General features: G+C 37.1%; 1 protein-coding gene across 3 annotated transcripts in view; it reads right to left on the bottom strand.

The window, feature by feature from the left end:
* UBR1 (ubiquitin protein ligase E3 component n-recognin 1) overlaps nucleotides 1-12,972 on the bottom strand; it is a 177,901-nt gene that overhangs the window by 48,014 nt on the left and 116,915 nt on the right. For all 3 annotated transcript variants that reach the window (XR_008657797.2, XM_063639551.1, XM_055278900.2), the window contains 4 exons: nucleotides 11,971-12,176; nucleotides 10,566-10,659; nucleotides 9,300-9,449; nucleotides 4,905-5,002 (listed from right to left, as the gene is read on the bottom strand). Coding sequence is in view for 2 of the 3 variants with exons in the window: in XM_063639551.1 (XP_063495621.1) it covers nucleotides 4,905-5,002; nucleotides 9,300-9,449; nucleotides 10,566-10,659; nucleotides 11,971-12,176 (548 nt within the window). In the remaining variant the exon portion in view is untranslated. The remainder of the gene's footprint in view (nucleotides 1-4,904; nucleotides 5,003-9,299; nucleotides 9,450-10,565; nucleotides 10,660-11,970; nucleotides 12,177-12,972) is intronic.

Below are 12,972 nucleotides of genomic sequence, written 5' to 3'. Positions count from 1 at the left end.
AGTTCAAAACCAGCCTGGCCAACGTGGTGAAACCTCATCTCTACTAAAAATACAAAAAATTAGCCTGGCGTCGTGGCGGGTGCCTGTAATCCCAGTTACTTGAGAGGCTGAGGCAGGAGAATCACTTGAACCCAGGAGGTGGAGTCTGCAGTGAGCCGAGATCGCACCACTGCACTCCAGCCTGGGCGACGGGGCGACACTCCGTCTCAAAAAAAAAAAAAAAAAAAAAAAAAAAGATGAAGTTTCGCTATGTTTTGCCGGTTGGCTTCGATTTCCTGGGCTCAAAGGATCCTCCCACCTCAGCCTCCCAAATAGCTGGGACTACAGACACGCACCACTGTGCCTGGCTCTTTATTTTTTGTTTTCAGCAGTTTGCTTTATGATGTGTCTGAGTGTGGTTTTCTTATCTGCTTGAGATTTACTGAACTTCCTGAATCTGCAAATTTGTCTTTCACCAAATTTGGGAAATTTTCAACCAATTATTTCTTCAAATATTTTTTCTGCATTATTTTTCCCTTCCTTTTGGGACTTCAATGACACAAATGTCAGATTGAAAAAAAAAAATTGTCCCACAGATCCCTAAGGTTATATTTTTTTATCCCCAATCTCTTTTCTGTCTGTTCTCCAGACTGAATAATTTCCACTGATCTAATTTCACATTCATGGACACTTTACCTCATCTCCAGTCTAGTATATATATTTTTGAAACAACATAGCCTTGCTGTGTTGCCCAGGCTGGACTGCAGTGGCATGATTATAGCTCACCATAACTTAAAACTCCTGGGCTCAAGCAATCCTCTCCTCAGCCTCCCAAGTACCTAGCACTATAGGCACACACCACCAAACAGAGCTAATTTTTTTTTTTTTAGAGATGGGGTCTTATTATATTGCCCAGGCTGGTCTTGAATTCCTGGCCTCAAGTGATCTTCCTGCCTGAGCCTCTGACAGTGCTATTATTATAGGCCCGAGCTACTATGCTCAGCCTTCCAGTTTACTATTGAGCACATCCAGTTAATTTTTGTTTCATCCAGTATTTTTTCAATTCTATTATCTCCATACGGTTGGTTTTTTTAGTTCCTATTTTTCTGATAACTTCTATCTTTCAACTCTTTCAAGAGTGTTTATCTTCACCTTATGTTTCAAGGCTAACTAGCTGCTTTAAAACTCTTCGATAAGTTTAACATTTAAAACATCTCAGGATTGGCATTTGGTTGTTTTTCCCGTGAGAATTGGTCAGATTCTTCTGGTTCTTTGTATGTCAAGTAATTCTGGATATTATCTTGCATATTTGGAATATTACATTGGGAGGTTCTGGTCCTGTTAAAAACCTCTGGAAAAATGAACACTTTTAAAGTGTTTTAGAAGGCAATAAACTCAGGTTCAACAAGTTCTGTCTCATCCCAAATCAGCCTGGGCAACACAGCAAGATGCTGTCTCAAAAAAAAAAAAAAAATCCATGGGCATTTGATAAAAATATATTTTCCAATAGGAACAAACTTCTGTAGAACATATTACTAAATCAAGCTTAATTTTAAAAATTCTCTAAGTCCTTCTTTATTAGGATGACTTGACCAGCCATAAAACTATCTCCCACTATCACTATGTTTTTGTTTAATCCTACTTATGTAACAAAACAACACAGCATGAAAATAAATAGAAACTGAATTTATTATCTGTTGTTTCTCCTAACCTCCCCATATTTGTAGGCAATATAGATAAAATGCTTACACATTTTCTGCAATCCTTCCTTTACAATCTCTTGGCTGTTTCTTTCCCCCAAACAATTAGTTACTCAATAAGCATTCAGAGCAAACTTGTCAATGCTTACTATTAATATCACTACCTCTTACTATCTCATGGTAGGACCAGTGCAATTGATTCCTGACTAACCTTCTTGAGTTATCTCCTCATTCTTCCAATCTATCTGCGGCACCACTCCCACACTAAAAAGCTACCAGAATAAATGCTAGTCACTTGCTCAAAAATTTTTAATCATTCCATGATTTCTTTTTTAAAGTTCTTTATTTCAATAGTTTTTCCTCAGCTTATGTTCAGTATTTTCTTCTCTTAAAAATATAGGCTTCTAAGTAAATTAGTGAATATGTTTAAAAGATACTAATCACTCTTATACTTCTTTAGACGGTCACAGAGGTCCTACTGCTAATAAAGTGATCTTTCTACTTAATGCCATGTTTGAGACCTCCAATTAAACATTTAGAGGCCAAAATAACAATAAAAAAACTGATTTAAGGCTGAATTTTTGAAACCTAAAAATCAGGATGTAAAACCAACATGTCAATCTATATTTTTTTTAAATAAAAAGAAACTAAATTCACATACGTCAAAGTCATTTTAAATTATTATAAAAATTAAGAAGAATCTCTTGTACTGAATTGCTTCTCGGTGCTTAAAACAAGTAGCGAAGTAGTTAAGTACATGCCAAAAATCACTTCTTAGCAAATATAAGGTCTTTTGTTAGAAGAGTTTTCCACCTAACAGATTGTTATCTTATTAGCACCACTTGTGGAAAAGGTTTTGTCATAAAATGAAGGAGGAGGGGAAACTGACAGGACGTTGCCAGACTCATTCATTGCTGACTGTTGTCTTCCATCATTCTGTGTTTCTAAATGACTAAGTCCAAATTCTTACAAACCTCCACAACTGCCCCATATTCTCCACTATTCCCCACTGTGTACTCTCAACTAAGGTAGCCCAGGCTTTTTCAATGTCTCTGAAAATGCCACGCTCACAGTTCCCTAAAAACATTTGTTTTCTACCTGGGTTCTCCTTTATCCCTACCACACATCCAAATTTTATACAAGGTCAAATCGAGTCTCATTTTCTCCATGACATCTTCCCTTACTACTTCAGCTCCTACTGATCAATTCCTTCTTAAAAATCCTATAAGTCCTATTGTTTTATACTATAAAATCTGGCTGTTAATGCTATTTCCTCTTGTATCATTCTTAACTGCATAACATGCACACATATGAGGTCAACAAGGCAGGGAACATAAAACTTTGTATGATAACTTAGGCTGGGCACACTGGCTCATGCCTGTAATTAATCCTGGTACTCTGGGAGGCTGAGGTAGGAGGACTGCTTGAATCCAGGAGTTTGAGACCAGTCTGGGCAACATAGCGAGACCTTGTCTCTACAAAAAATTTAAAAATTAGCTGGGTGTGGTGGTGTAAGCCTGTGGTTCCAGCTACTTGGGAGGCTGAGGTGGGAGGATCACTTGTGCCCAGGAAGTTGAAGCTGCAGTGAGCTGTACTCCAGCCTGGGTGATGAGTGAGACCTGTCCAAACAAACAAACAAACAAACAAACAAAAAAACAACAAACGCCCCCCAACAAAACAAACAAAAAACCTTTGTAACTTAGACTATAGTGATGAGAAATAAAACCATCACCCCTATTTCTTCCTCTGTAGCTTTTGTATACATCCTTCATTTTCCTTAGAAGTATGTAACTGAAAAGACATAATTAAAGCATAACAGAGGGTAAAATAATCAGGGAAAATGTGGATAAATACAGAAAGATATGAATTGTAGAAATAAGACATAAATATTTTGAGTAGAATACCTAGAAATATTCTTGAATATTTTCTAGGTATAGTTTTCATCAATTTTAGATCCAAAGAGGGGATGAGAAGATAATTTTTAAAATACTGGACTTTGCCTTCACCCTGTTGATTTCACTGCCTAAACCAGGGGTCCTCAATCCTGGGGCCACGGATGAGTACCAGTCTATGGCCTGTTGGGAACCTTGGGAATGGGCTGCACAGCAGGAGGTGAGTGGCAGGTGAGCAAAGCTGCATCAGAATTTACAGCCGCTTCCCATCACTCGCATTGTCGCGTGAGCTCCACCTCCTGCCAGATCAGCAGCCACATCACGTTCTCATAGGAGCGCAAACTCTACTATGAACTGCCCATGTGAGGAATCTAGGATGCCCACTCCTTATGAGTATCTAATGACTGACAATCTGTCACTGTCTCCCATGACCCCCAGATGGACCATCTAGTTTCAGGAAAACAAGCTTAGGGCTCCCACTGATTCTACATCATGGTGAGTTATATAATTATTTCATTATATATTACAATGTAATAATAATAGAAATAAAATGCACAATAAATGTAATGCACTTGAATCATCCCAAAACCATCCCCCTCATCCGTGGAAAAACTGTCTTCCACAAAACTGGTCCCTGGTGCCAAAAACGTTGGGGACCATTGGCCTAAACAAAAGACAACTTTTCCTCACTGTATTTTAAAAATTCCCATTTTATCCTTTTAAGCACGTCTCCATTAGTAGCCATACCTGTCTCACAACTGTAAAGAATATGTAAATAAGATGACAGTTTTAAAATGTTTTCATTATTACGAACATTACTAACCACATATTAATAGTATTAGTAATAGTAATGGCTAACATGTAGCACTTACTATGTACCATGGACTATTCTACTTTACATATAATAACTCTGCTAATCCTTCAACCAATAAAATAGGCACTATTATAATATTATTATCCCCAATTTGCAAATAAGAAGTTGAGGCACACAGAGCTTAAGTAACTTGCCCAAGATCACATAATCAGTAAGTGGATCTTAGTGATTTAGATGAATCTTGGATCTAAGATTTAAATCTAAGCAGTTTGACTGCTCGGAATAATCAGATAGACGGACTTGATAGTATAATCACTGTCTGTATTGTCTCCTAGTATGAAAAACGATTAAATTTAATAAAGCAACTTAAGCCACTTATTCTTAGCTTCAAAAACTTCTATTTCCTGATATTCAAGAAATCTGTACTTGCAAACCATATTTTAGCACAATAATTATTTTAAAAAATACAGATTCTGACACCATCTTCACACAGCTAATATAAAATAAATTTAAGCAAACCTTTAGCATGTCTAATATTATAACCTGATATTCTGGCCAGAACAGTCTGTATCCATCGTGCCAGGGTCAAAAGTTGAGCAAGAGCATCTGCATTCTCACTGAAAAATGATATTTAAAAATTATTACAACCATGGGTACAAAGTCGAATGGAAAAGCTGAATTTGTATTATTTCCTTGGATAAATGGTCATATAAAAAAGTTAAGTTCCTCCAGATTAATTTCCTAGGTCACAGAAACATGTGTCTAAAAATGTAGCTTTTTGGAAGGGGAAGGAAATTTTAAACTTAGAAGAAATAAGTCACCACCCACATGCCAATCACCCACAGGTAGTAAATGTCAGTAAATGGAATCACCATTCTAGTTGCTCCAGTCAAAAACTAGGTGTTGTCATTGATTTCTCTGATTCCCTCACACCCCACATTCTAATCTATTAATTAACCTTGCAGGTTTTTAAAAATATATCCCAAGTTCATCACTTCTTCCTACCTCTCATTACTACCCCCTAATCCAAGTCACATCAGCCCTCACTTGGATTACTTAAATAGACTCGTAAGTGTTCTTCCTGCTTCTACCCTTGTGTTTCATTGTAAGTATGAATTCATCATACAGCAGCTAGAAGAATTTTCTAAAAATTTAAATAGAATCATGTAACTTCTCGTCTTTGCTCATAATCCCTTTTATGATCTGGTCTTTGCCTGCTCCATTCCATGTTGCCTGCTTATTGTGACTCAAACATGATGAGGGGTTTCCAAACTTGGAGCCTTTGCTTTTTTTTTGTTTTTTTTTTTTTTTTGAGATGGAGTCTCGCTCTGTCGCCAGGCTGGAGTGCAGTAGCACCATCTTGGCTCACTGCAACCAACCTCTGCCTCCTGGGTTCAAGCGATTCTCCTGCCTCAGCCTCCCGAGTTGCTGGGATTACAGGTGCCTGTCACCATGCCCAGCTAATTTTTGTATTTTTAGCAGAGACAAGGTTTCACCATGTTGGCCAGGCTGGTCTCATCTCTTGACCTCATGATCCGCCTGCCTCAGCCTCCCAAAGTGCTGGGATTACAGGCGTAAGCCACCACACCCAGCCGAGCCTTTGCTGTTGATACAGCCTATGCTTAGAATTTTCTTCTCCCAGAGAAAAGCAGTGATTATTCCTCACTTTATTCAGGTCTCTGTTCAAATGTCACCATCTCAGAGAAGAGCTCCCTGACAACTCTGTCTATAAATAGCCTCATGCCCCAGTCTGTCTTCAGCCCTTTAACCTACTGCTTTAGCTTTCTCATAGTATTCCTCACTACTCAACATTTTGTCTTACTTTTTTATTGCCAGTCTCTCCTTCCTAAAATGGACATAAGGACAGGGACTTGAGACAGATGGTTATTAAGAACAAAGAAGGGCTGGGCGCAGTGGCTCAGGCCTGTAGTCCAGCACTTTGAGAGGCTGAGGTGAGTGGGTCGCTTGAGCCCAGGAGTTAGAGACCAGCCTGGGAAACGTAGTGAAACCCCGTCTCTACAAAAAATACAAAAATTAGTGGGGTGTAGTGGCACATGCCTGTGGTCCCAGCTACTTGGGAGGCTGAGGCTGAGGTGGAAGGATCATCTGAGCCCAAGAAGGTTGAGGCTGCAATGAGCTAAGATCACACCACTGCACTCCAGCACATAGTGAGACCCTATCTAAAAAAAAAAAAAAAAAAACCAAGAAGGACCAGAAACAGTGTTATTAAAAATAAAATAGGAATTTATTTATTGAAAGAATAGTCTTGAGCAAAGGTAAAATATATAATGAACTGTGCCAAAATTTACATATCTGGGCACAAATTTGACCTAAGAAGGTTTTTTTTTGTTCTCAAAAAATGGAAATGTACTATGACTGGTTATAACCAATTTTCTTTACAGATACCAGTTTATTAGTTTTAAATTTTTTGGTAAGTTCATATTATAAATTTTTAATCAAAATCTTAGTTTTGACAGTTTTTATATGCTTTTATCTTTACTATCTTAGATTATATTCATGCTGATTTTCTAAAATCCAAAAAAGGCAAATATAATCAACTATATGGGTAAGTCAAAGTATCTAATAAAACTGTTATGTATAATCATGTATTTCAGATCCTGAGTAACAGAATTGTTACTATAGATTAAAAGTGTGCCAGAGTTCTAAGAGACCTAGTTTTAAGGATCAGTTTTCTGAATTTAGAAAGAACTGCTCTGAAGCATCTGATCCTTAAAGACATCAAGGAAAGAAGTAGCTAAATATTCTGTTAGAGAACAATTTACATAGTTTAATTATCCTATTTTGGGGGAGCCACTGTGTAAAAAAGGCTTGTACAAGAAGTTGGAAAGTCACTTTATTATGATTTCCTTTATCTTTGTCTTCTGCTGTATAGTTAGGTAAGGCTTTGGAGTCAGGTCTGGGTTTGAATCTTAGGTCTGTCTTGGGACAAGTAAAAACTATTCATAGTCTCCAATCCCTTATCTTTAAATGGAAATAACAGTACCTACTTCAATAGACTACTGTGAGAATTAAATAAGATAATGCAGCATTTGCTTGGTAGAATGCCTAAAATATATTAATTACTCAAATCAAAGATAATTCTTTCTCATGTTACCACATATGTTGAAGAAGACACTTTCAATTTAGGTTTATCAATGACATGGAATATTAGAGATTAGAACAACTCTTTATTTATTTATTTTTGACACAGAGTGTAGCTCTGTCGCCGAGGCTGGAGTGCAATGGTAAGGTCTCGGCTCACTGCAACCTCCACCTCCCGGGTTCAAGCAATTCTTGTGCCTCAGCCCCCTGAGTAGCTGGGATTACACGTGTGTGCCACCACGCCAGACTAATTTTTGTATTTTTAGTAGAGATGGGGTTTTGCCATATTGGCCAGGCTGGTCTCAAACTCCTGATCTCAGGTGATCTGCCTGCCTCGGCCTCTCAAAGTGCTGGGATTCAGGCGTGAGGCACTGTGCCCAGCCAAGGTTAGAGCAATTCTTTTTTTTTTTTTTTTTTTTTTCTGAGGCGGAGTCTCGCGTTGTCACCCAGGCTATAATGCAATGGTTCAATCTCGGCTCACTACAACCACCACCTCCCAGGTTCAAGCGATTCTCCTTGGCTCAGCCTCCCGAGTAGCTGGGATTATAGGCGCCCACCACCACACCCAACTAATTTTTTTGTATTTTTAGTACAGACGGGTTTCATTATGTTGGCCAGGCTGGTCTTGAACTCCTGACCTCGTGATCCACCCTCCTCGGCTTCCCAAAGTGCTGGGATTACAGGTGTAAGCCATGGCGCCCCACCAGAGCAAGTCTTTATATTGACCCTTCTCACCCAACCTATCACCTTTGAACTTTTATGGGGGACATAAAGGTATTTTTATCAACAAAACCATTTTCTTTAGCAGAATTTAGGTTTACCATTACAAATTCATTGCATTTTAAAGCAACTGAAATAATATAAATATTATAGTACTGTTATCATCATGTAGAACAGTGAGAATATAGAAATATATAATTAAATTTCCAAGTTGTCATACAAAAACTAATAATTTGCTGTTAATTCCATTTACAGATCAGAATATAAAAATTTAAAAACTCAAAATACTTAAAACACTATCCAAAGAGAGATATATAAAAATGAATCTAGTGTTTCTATTTAATTTTTTTCGTTAACATTTGTCCATATGTCTAAAGCTATAGCATTTGGATCTTCAGAAAAATGAAATTAAAAATAATACAAAGATCATTAGAGCTATCAGACTCCAACTGGCAACTCTGATGACGGCAAAGGGCCATACGAAAGGAATGAGTTTTTTTTGCATCTTTTCTCCTTTTGTGAGTGCTAAGGCAGAGGTCAGAGTTCTATTGCTTTAATGGCTGCTGGAAAATATAACCACAATATATAGATTTGAGTAAACAGTCTAGTTCTCTTAGAGTCCAAAAATTAGGCTTTTGATCACATTTTAAAAGTATAATACAAGATATAAAATGAAAAAGTATTAATTCCTTTAAAGAATAAAAAACAGTAATCTAACAAAAATAGGCACAAATTAAAGAACTAAAGACAACTTTCTATTTGTTTTTGAGACAGGGTCTCGCTCTGTCACCCAGGCTGGAGTGCAGTGGGGCAATCTCGGCTCACTGGAGCTTCAATCTCCTGGGCTCCAGTGATTCTCCCATCTCAGCCCCCTCAAGTAACTGGGTCTACAGGTGTGTGCCACCACACCTGGCTAATTTGTTTTTTTTTGTATTTTTTGTAGAGATGGGGTTTTACCATGTTACTCAGGCTGGTCTCGAACCCCTGAGCTCTGGCAATCTGCCCACCTCAGTCTCCCAAAGTGCTGGGATCACAGGCCACTGCACCTGGCCAACTTTTTAAAAATTAACCAAAACATAAATTAAAATATACCTGTTTATCTTTTGAGGTTGCAAAGGAATAATGGGGATCACAGTATTGCACAGAGATTTGCAAAGAGGGCAAAGATATTCTCCACTTTCCAAGTCAAAAAGGTCAACATGAATGCGCTGCTGAGAGCTCAGCTGTACAGCTTCAAAATACCTGCAAAATTACAAAGACACAGGCCCATTCAGAACTACACGTGCATCTCTACATGTGTATCTCTACTTGCTCTAATCCAAGTTTTAAAAATCTGGAATTTTTGCCCCAATAAACATCTTTAGAACACACATGCAAAAACACACAAGTTGTAATTATAGAAGAAACAGGTTGCCCATTATTTTGGGAACAAATTGGAAAATACATCAGGGCAGATATAAATTTAAAATAAGTTTACTGAATCATAACTCATCTCATGCCTCAACAGCATGGTGGTAACAGCATGGACACTACTTTCCTCAGTTTCTAATGATGAACTGAAGTAGTGAGGGCTATCATGGAAAAATTATATATTGTAATCTAAAGCCAAATGGGTAAACTCTACGCAAAAGATTTCTCAGGAATTACATTTTTGAATTTTTATATTTTCCGGAGATAGAATGAGAACTTCTTGTCCTATTCATCCTATTCTATTTCAAAGGTACTTTTCACAGCTGTATGTTTTGAGAGAAATTAGATTTTTATAAAGATTACTTTTTTATTATTTATTTGTTGTATTTATTAATTTTTTTGAGACGATGTTTCGCTCTTGTCTCCCAAGCTGGAGTGCAATGGCGCAATCTTGGCTCACTGGAACCTCCCCGCCTCCTGGGTTCATGCGATTCTCCTGCCTCAGCCTCCAGAGGAGCTGGGATTAAAAGCATGTGCCACCACACTCGGCTAATTTTTGTATTTTTAGTAGAGACAGGGTTTTACCACGTTGGCCAGGCTGGTCTCAAACTCCTGACCTCAGGTGATCCTCCTGCCTTGGCCTCCCAAAGTCCTGAGATTACAGGTGTGAGCCACCACGCCCGGCCAATTATTACTTTTTTTACATGAATACTGATGAAGAGCAACTGATTAGTTTATGGAGAGCAAGCACAAAGGAACAGTGAAAATCTAATACCACTTTCCAACTCTGATAATAATAATTCATGCAAACAGAATTAGTAATTAAAACTGTTTCAATTATTCAAATAAGAAAGGAAAGAAGACATGAGAAAACATGCCTTTTTGTGGCCTTGAGTGAACTTCAATGTTCCTAGTCTCTTTCAAGAACATGTCAGAAGGACAACTTACTTCTGCCAGCACACTGCATGCATTACATGACCACAGCTTCCTGTATAAGTTCCATATGCCAAGTCTGGATCCATGAAAAGTGGGTCTAGGGTTTCTGGTACAAGGTATAAAAAGGAGGGAAAAAGAGAGACAGGTTATCAGGTCCAAAGTCTAATCACAAACTGTCTTATGTATGTCCAAGCAAAGTGTCACAATATCATGATAGGAGGATATATAGTAACAAAAAGAGAAAAGTAATAGTAACAAAAGAGAAAAGCATAAAGCTAGCCTGTCAGATATGATTCTAAAATTAGTATGGATTAATAACTGTATCTTTGATTTACTTTTTAACCTTGAATATTGGGTTTAATCTGCATTATCTTGGTTATTTAAGTGATCTATGTTTCTAAGATAATTTATTTTTTAAATTTTAATAGTAATTTGATAAATAATAATTTTAAGGGATAAGAAAAGCACAGATTGAGGATTTCAAATTCTGGTTTCATCACTTGTAACTCATGGCCATGGGTAAGTTACTTGACCTCTCTGTGCCTCAGGTCCTTCATCTATAAAATGGAACTAATAGTGATAACTAACACATAGGGCTGTTGTGAGGATTAAGTAAGTAGATACACATAAAGCACTTAACAAGTGCCTGGCAATGTTAAGTTTTCAATAAATGTTCGTCTTTATTATCACTATTATTCCAAGGAGCTTGTTTTGTCTGTTGGTTTTGAGACAGGGTCTCACCCTGTTGTGGACCACAGGCTCATGCAACCATGCCTGGCTAATATGTTTGTAGACATGAGGTTTCGCCATGTTGCCTAGGCTGGTCTCAAACTCCTGAGCTCATGATCCACCCACACCGGCTTCCCAAAGTGCTGGGATTACAGGCATGAGCCACCATGTCTGGCCTATTCCAAGGGCATTTTAAAATAATAATGATGCTAAAGCAGCTAACGCCTGATGTAACAAGTGCAATAAATTATCTAATTAGCATTCCTGCCAAGAAAATCTTTAACATGATTCTAATCAGGAGGCAACTTAACAATCAGATAAATTCAGAATGTGATACATATACAAAGCAAGTGGCCTGAATTCTTCAAAAAAGCTACTATCATAAAAAAAGGAGGGACTAATCTGGATTAAAATAGAGTAAAGGAAATATAACCAAAGCAACACATGATATGTGTTTGGATCCTGAGTGAAAAAAAAAGTCTAGCAATTGAAGACATTTTGAGAACTGCTGGAGAAAAATTTATTTTATATTAGATAATATTCCTGGATTATTATTACTTTCTTAAATATGGTAACGGTATGGTAGATATATAACCCTTACTTCCAAATGTTTTTCAAATAGTATTTTCTTTAATTACACAGGCATGAAAAGAAATGCACAAAAGGATATTTATTAAATAATACATACCTCCTGAGAGTTCTATGGCTTTTCCCCTGTGCTGGGTTAAGGCAGTCGATTTCTGGACACAGGCCGATAATACCATGGCATTATTTTCCATTTTCACCTCTTGTTCTTCTTGGCAAAGGATGCACGTCAGCACCTCCTTTTCAGTAACAGATGGACCCCGTTTAGGACCCAAAGCAATTCTACAGTAGTCACTGACTGCTGGGGTGCTACCAAAAGAAATGATCAGAAATGAGGACACATGTTTTGGTCACTTGTCTTTGTATTTTGGTAGATTTTAAGTAACTATAGGCAAGAAATATAACAAAGATAATAAAAATAAAAATGATATTTAGCAATATTAACTTAAAAGCTTCCCCCCTTCCTTTGTGGCTTTTACCAGTTATTTGCTTATTACAAAATACAAGTGTCGCTAAGTGCAAAAAAAAGATGATAAAATGGAATGTATATTATAATTTTACTTAATTTACTATACCAATAAGCTGGGTTATTTTTTTTTCTGGATATAAAAGTAATACAGGCTTATTGAATAAATTTTGGAAAATCTGTAATAGTATAAATAAGTATTATATTCCCACAACCTAGAGATACCTACTAGTAACCTTGTACATTTCCTTGTAGGTCTGCTTTCTATTTATAATATACTTCTTCATATAAATAAGATCACATTACACAAATCTGCATCCTGCTCTATTCACTTATAGTATCTTACATCATTAAAACTTCTTCAGAAACATTTTTAAATGGATGCACAGCTCTTACTGTATGTGCCATAATAGTTTTATCCATTCCCTGTCATTACGCATTTAGGTTTCTATTCTATTTTGGTAGCTATTCAAACTAAAAAACTTACACCTTAATGATCCAGCAATTCTTAGAATCTACTCTTACTGACTGGGCAAAACTCAGGATCTACTGATGCATACAGTAATATTTAAATAATAGCAAATATTTATAACATGCTGATTGTGAAGCTAGGCACTGTTTCAAATACTTTACATGTTT

Source organism: Symphalangus syndactylus, chromosome 5 (assembly GCF_028878055.3).
Source record: "Symphalangus syndactylus isolate Jambi chromosome 5, NHGRI_mSymSyn1-v2.1_pri, whole genome shotgun sequence".
Lineage (NCBI taxonomy): Eukaryota > Metazoa > Chordata > Mammalia > Primates > Hylobatidae > Symphalangus > Symphalangus syndactylus.
The sequence above is the reverse complement of the archived record's forward strand: the minus strand, read 5'-3'. Positions and strand labels throughout refer to the sequence as shown.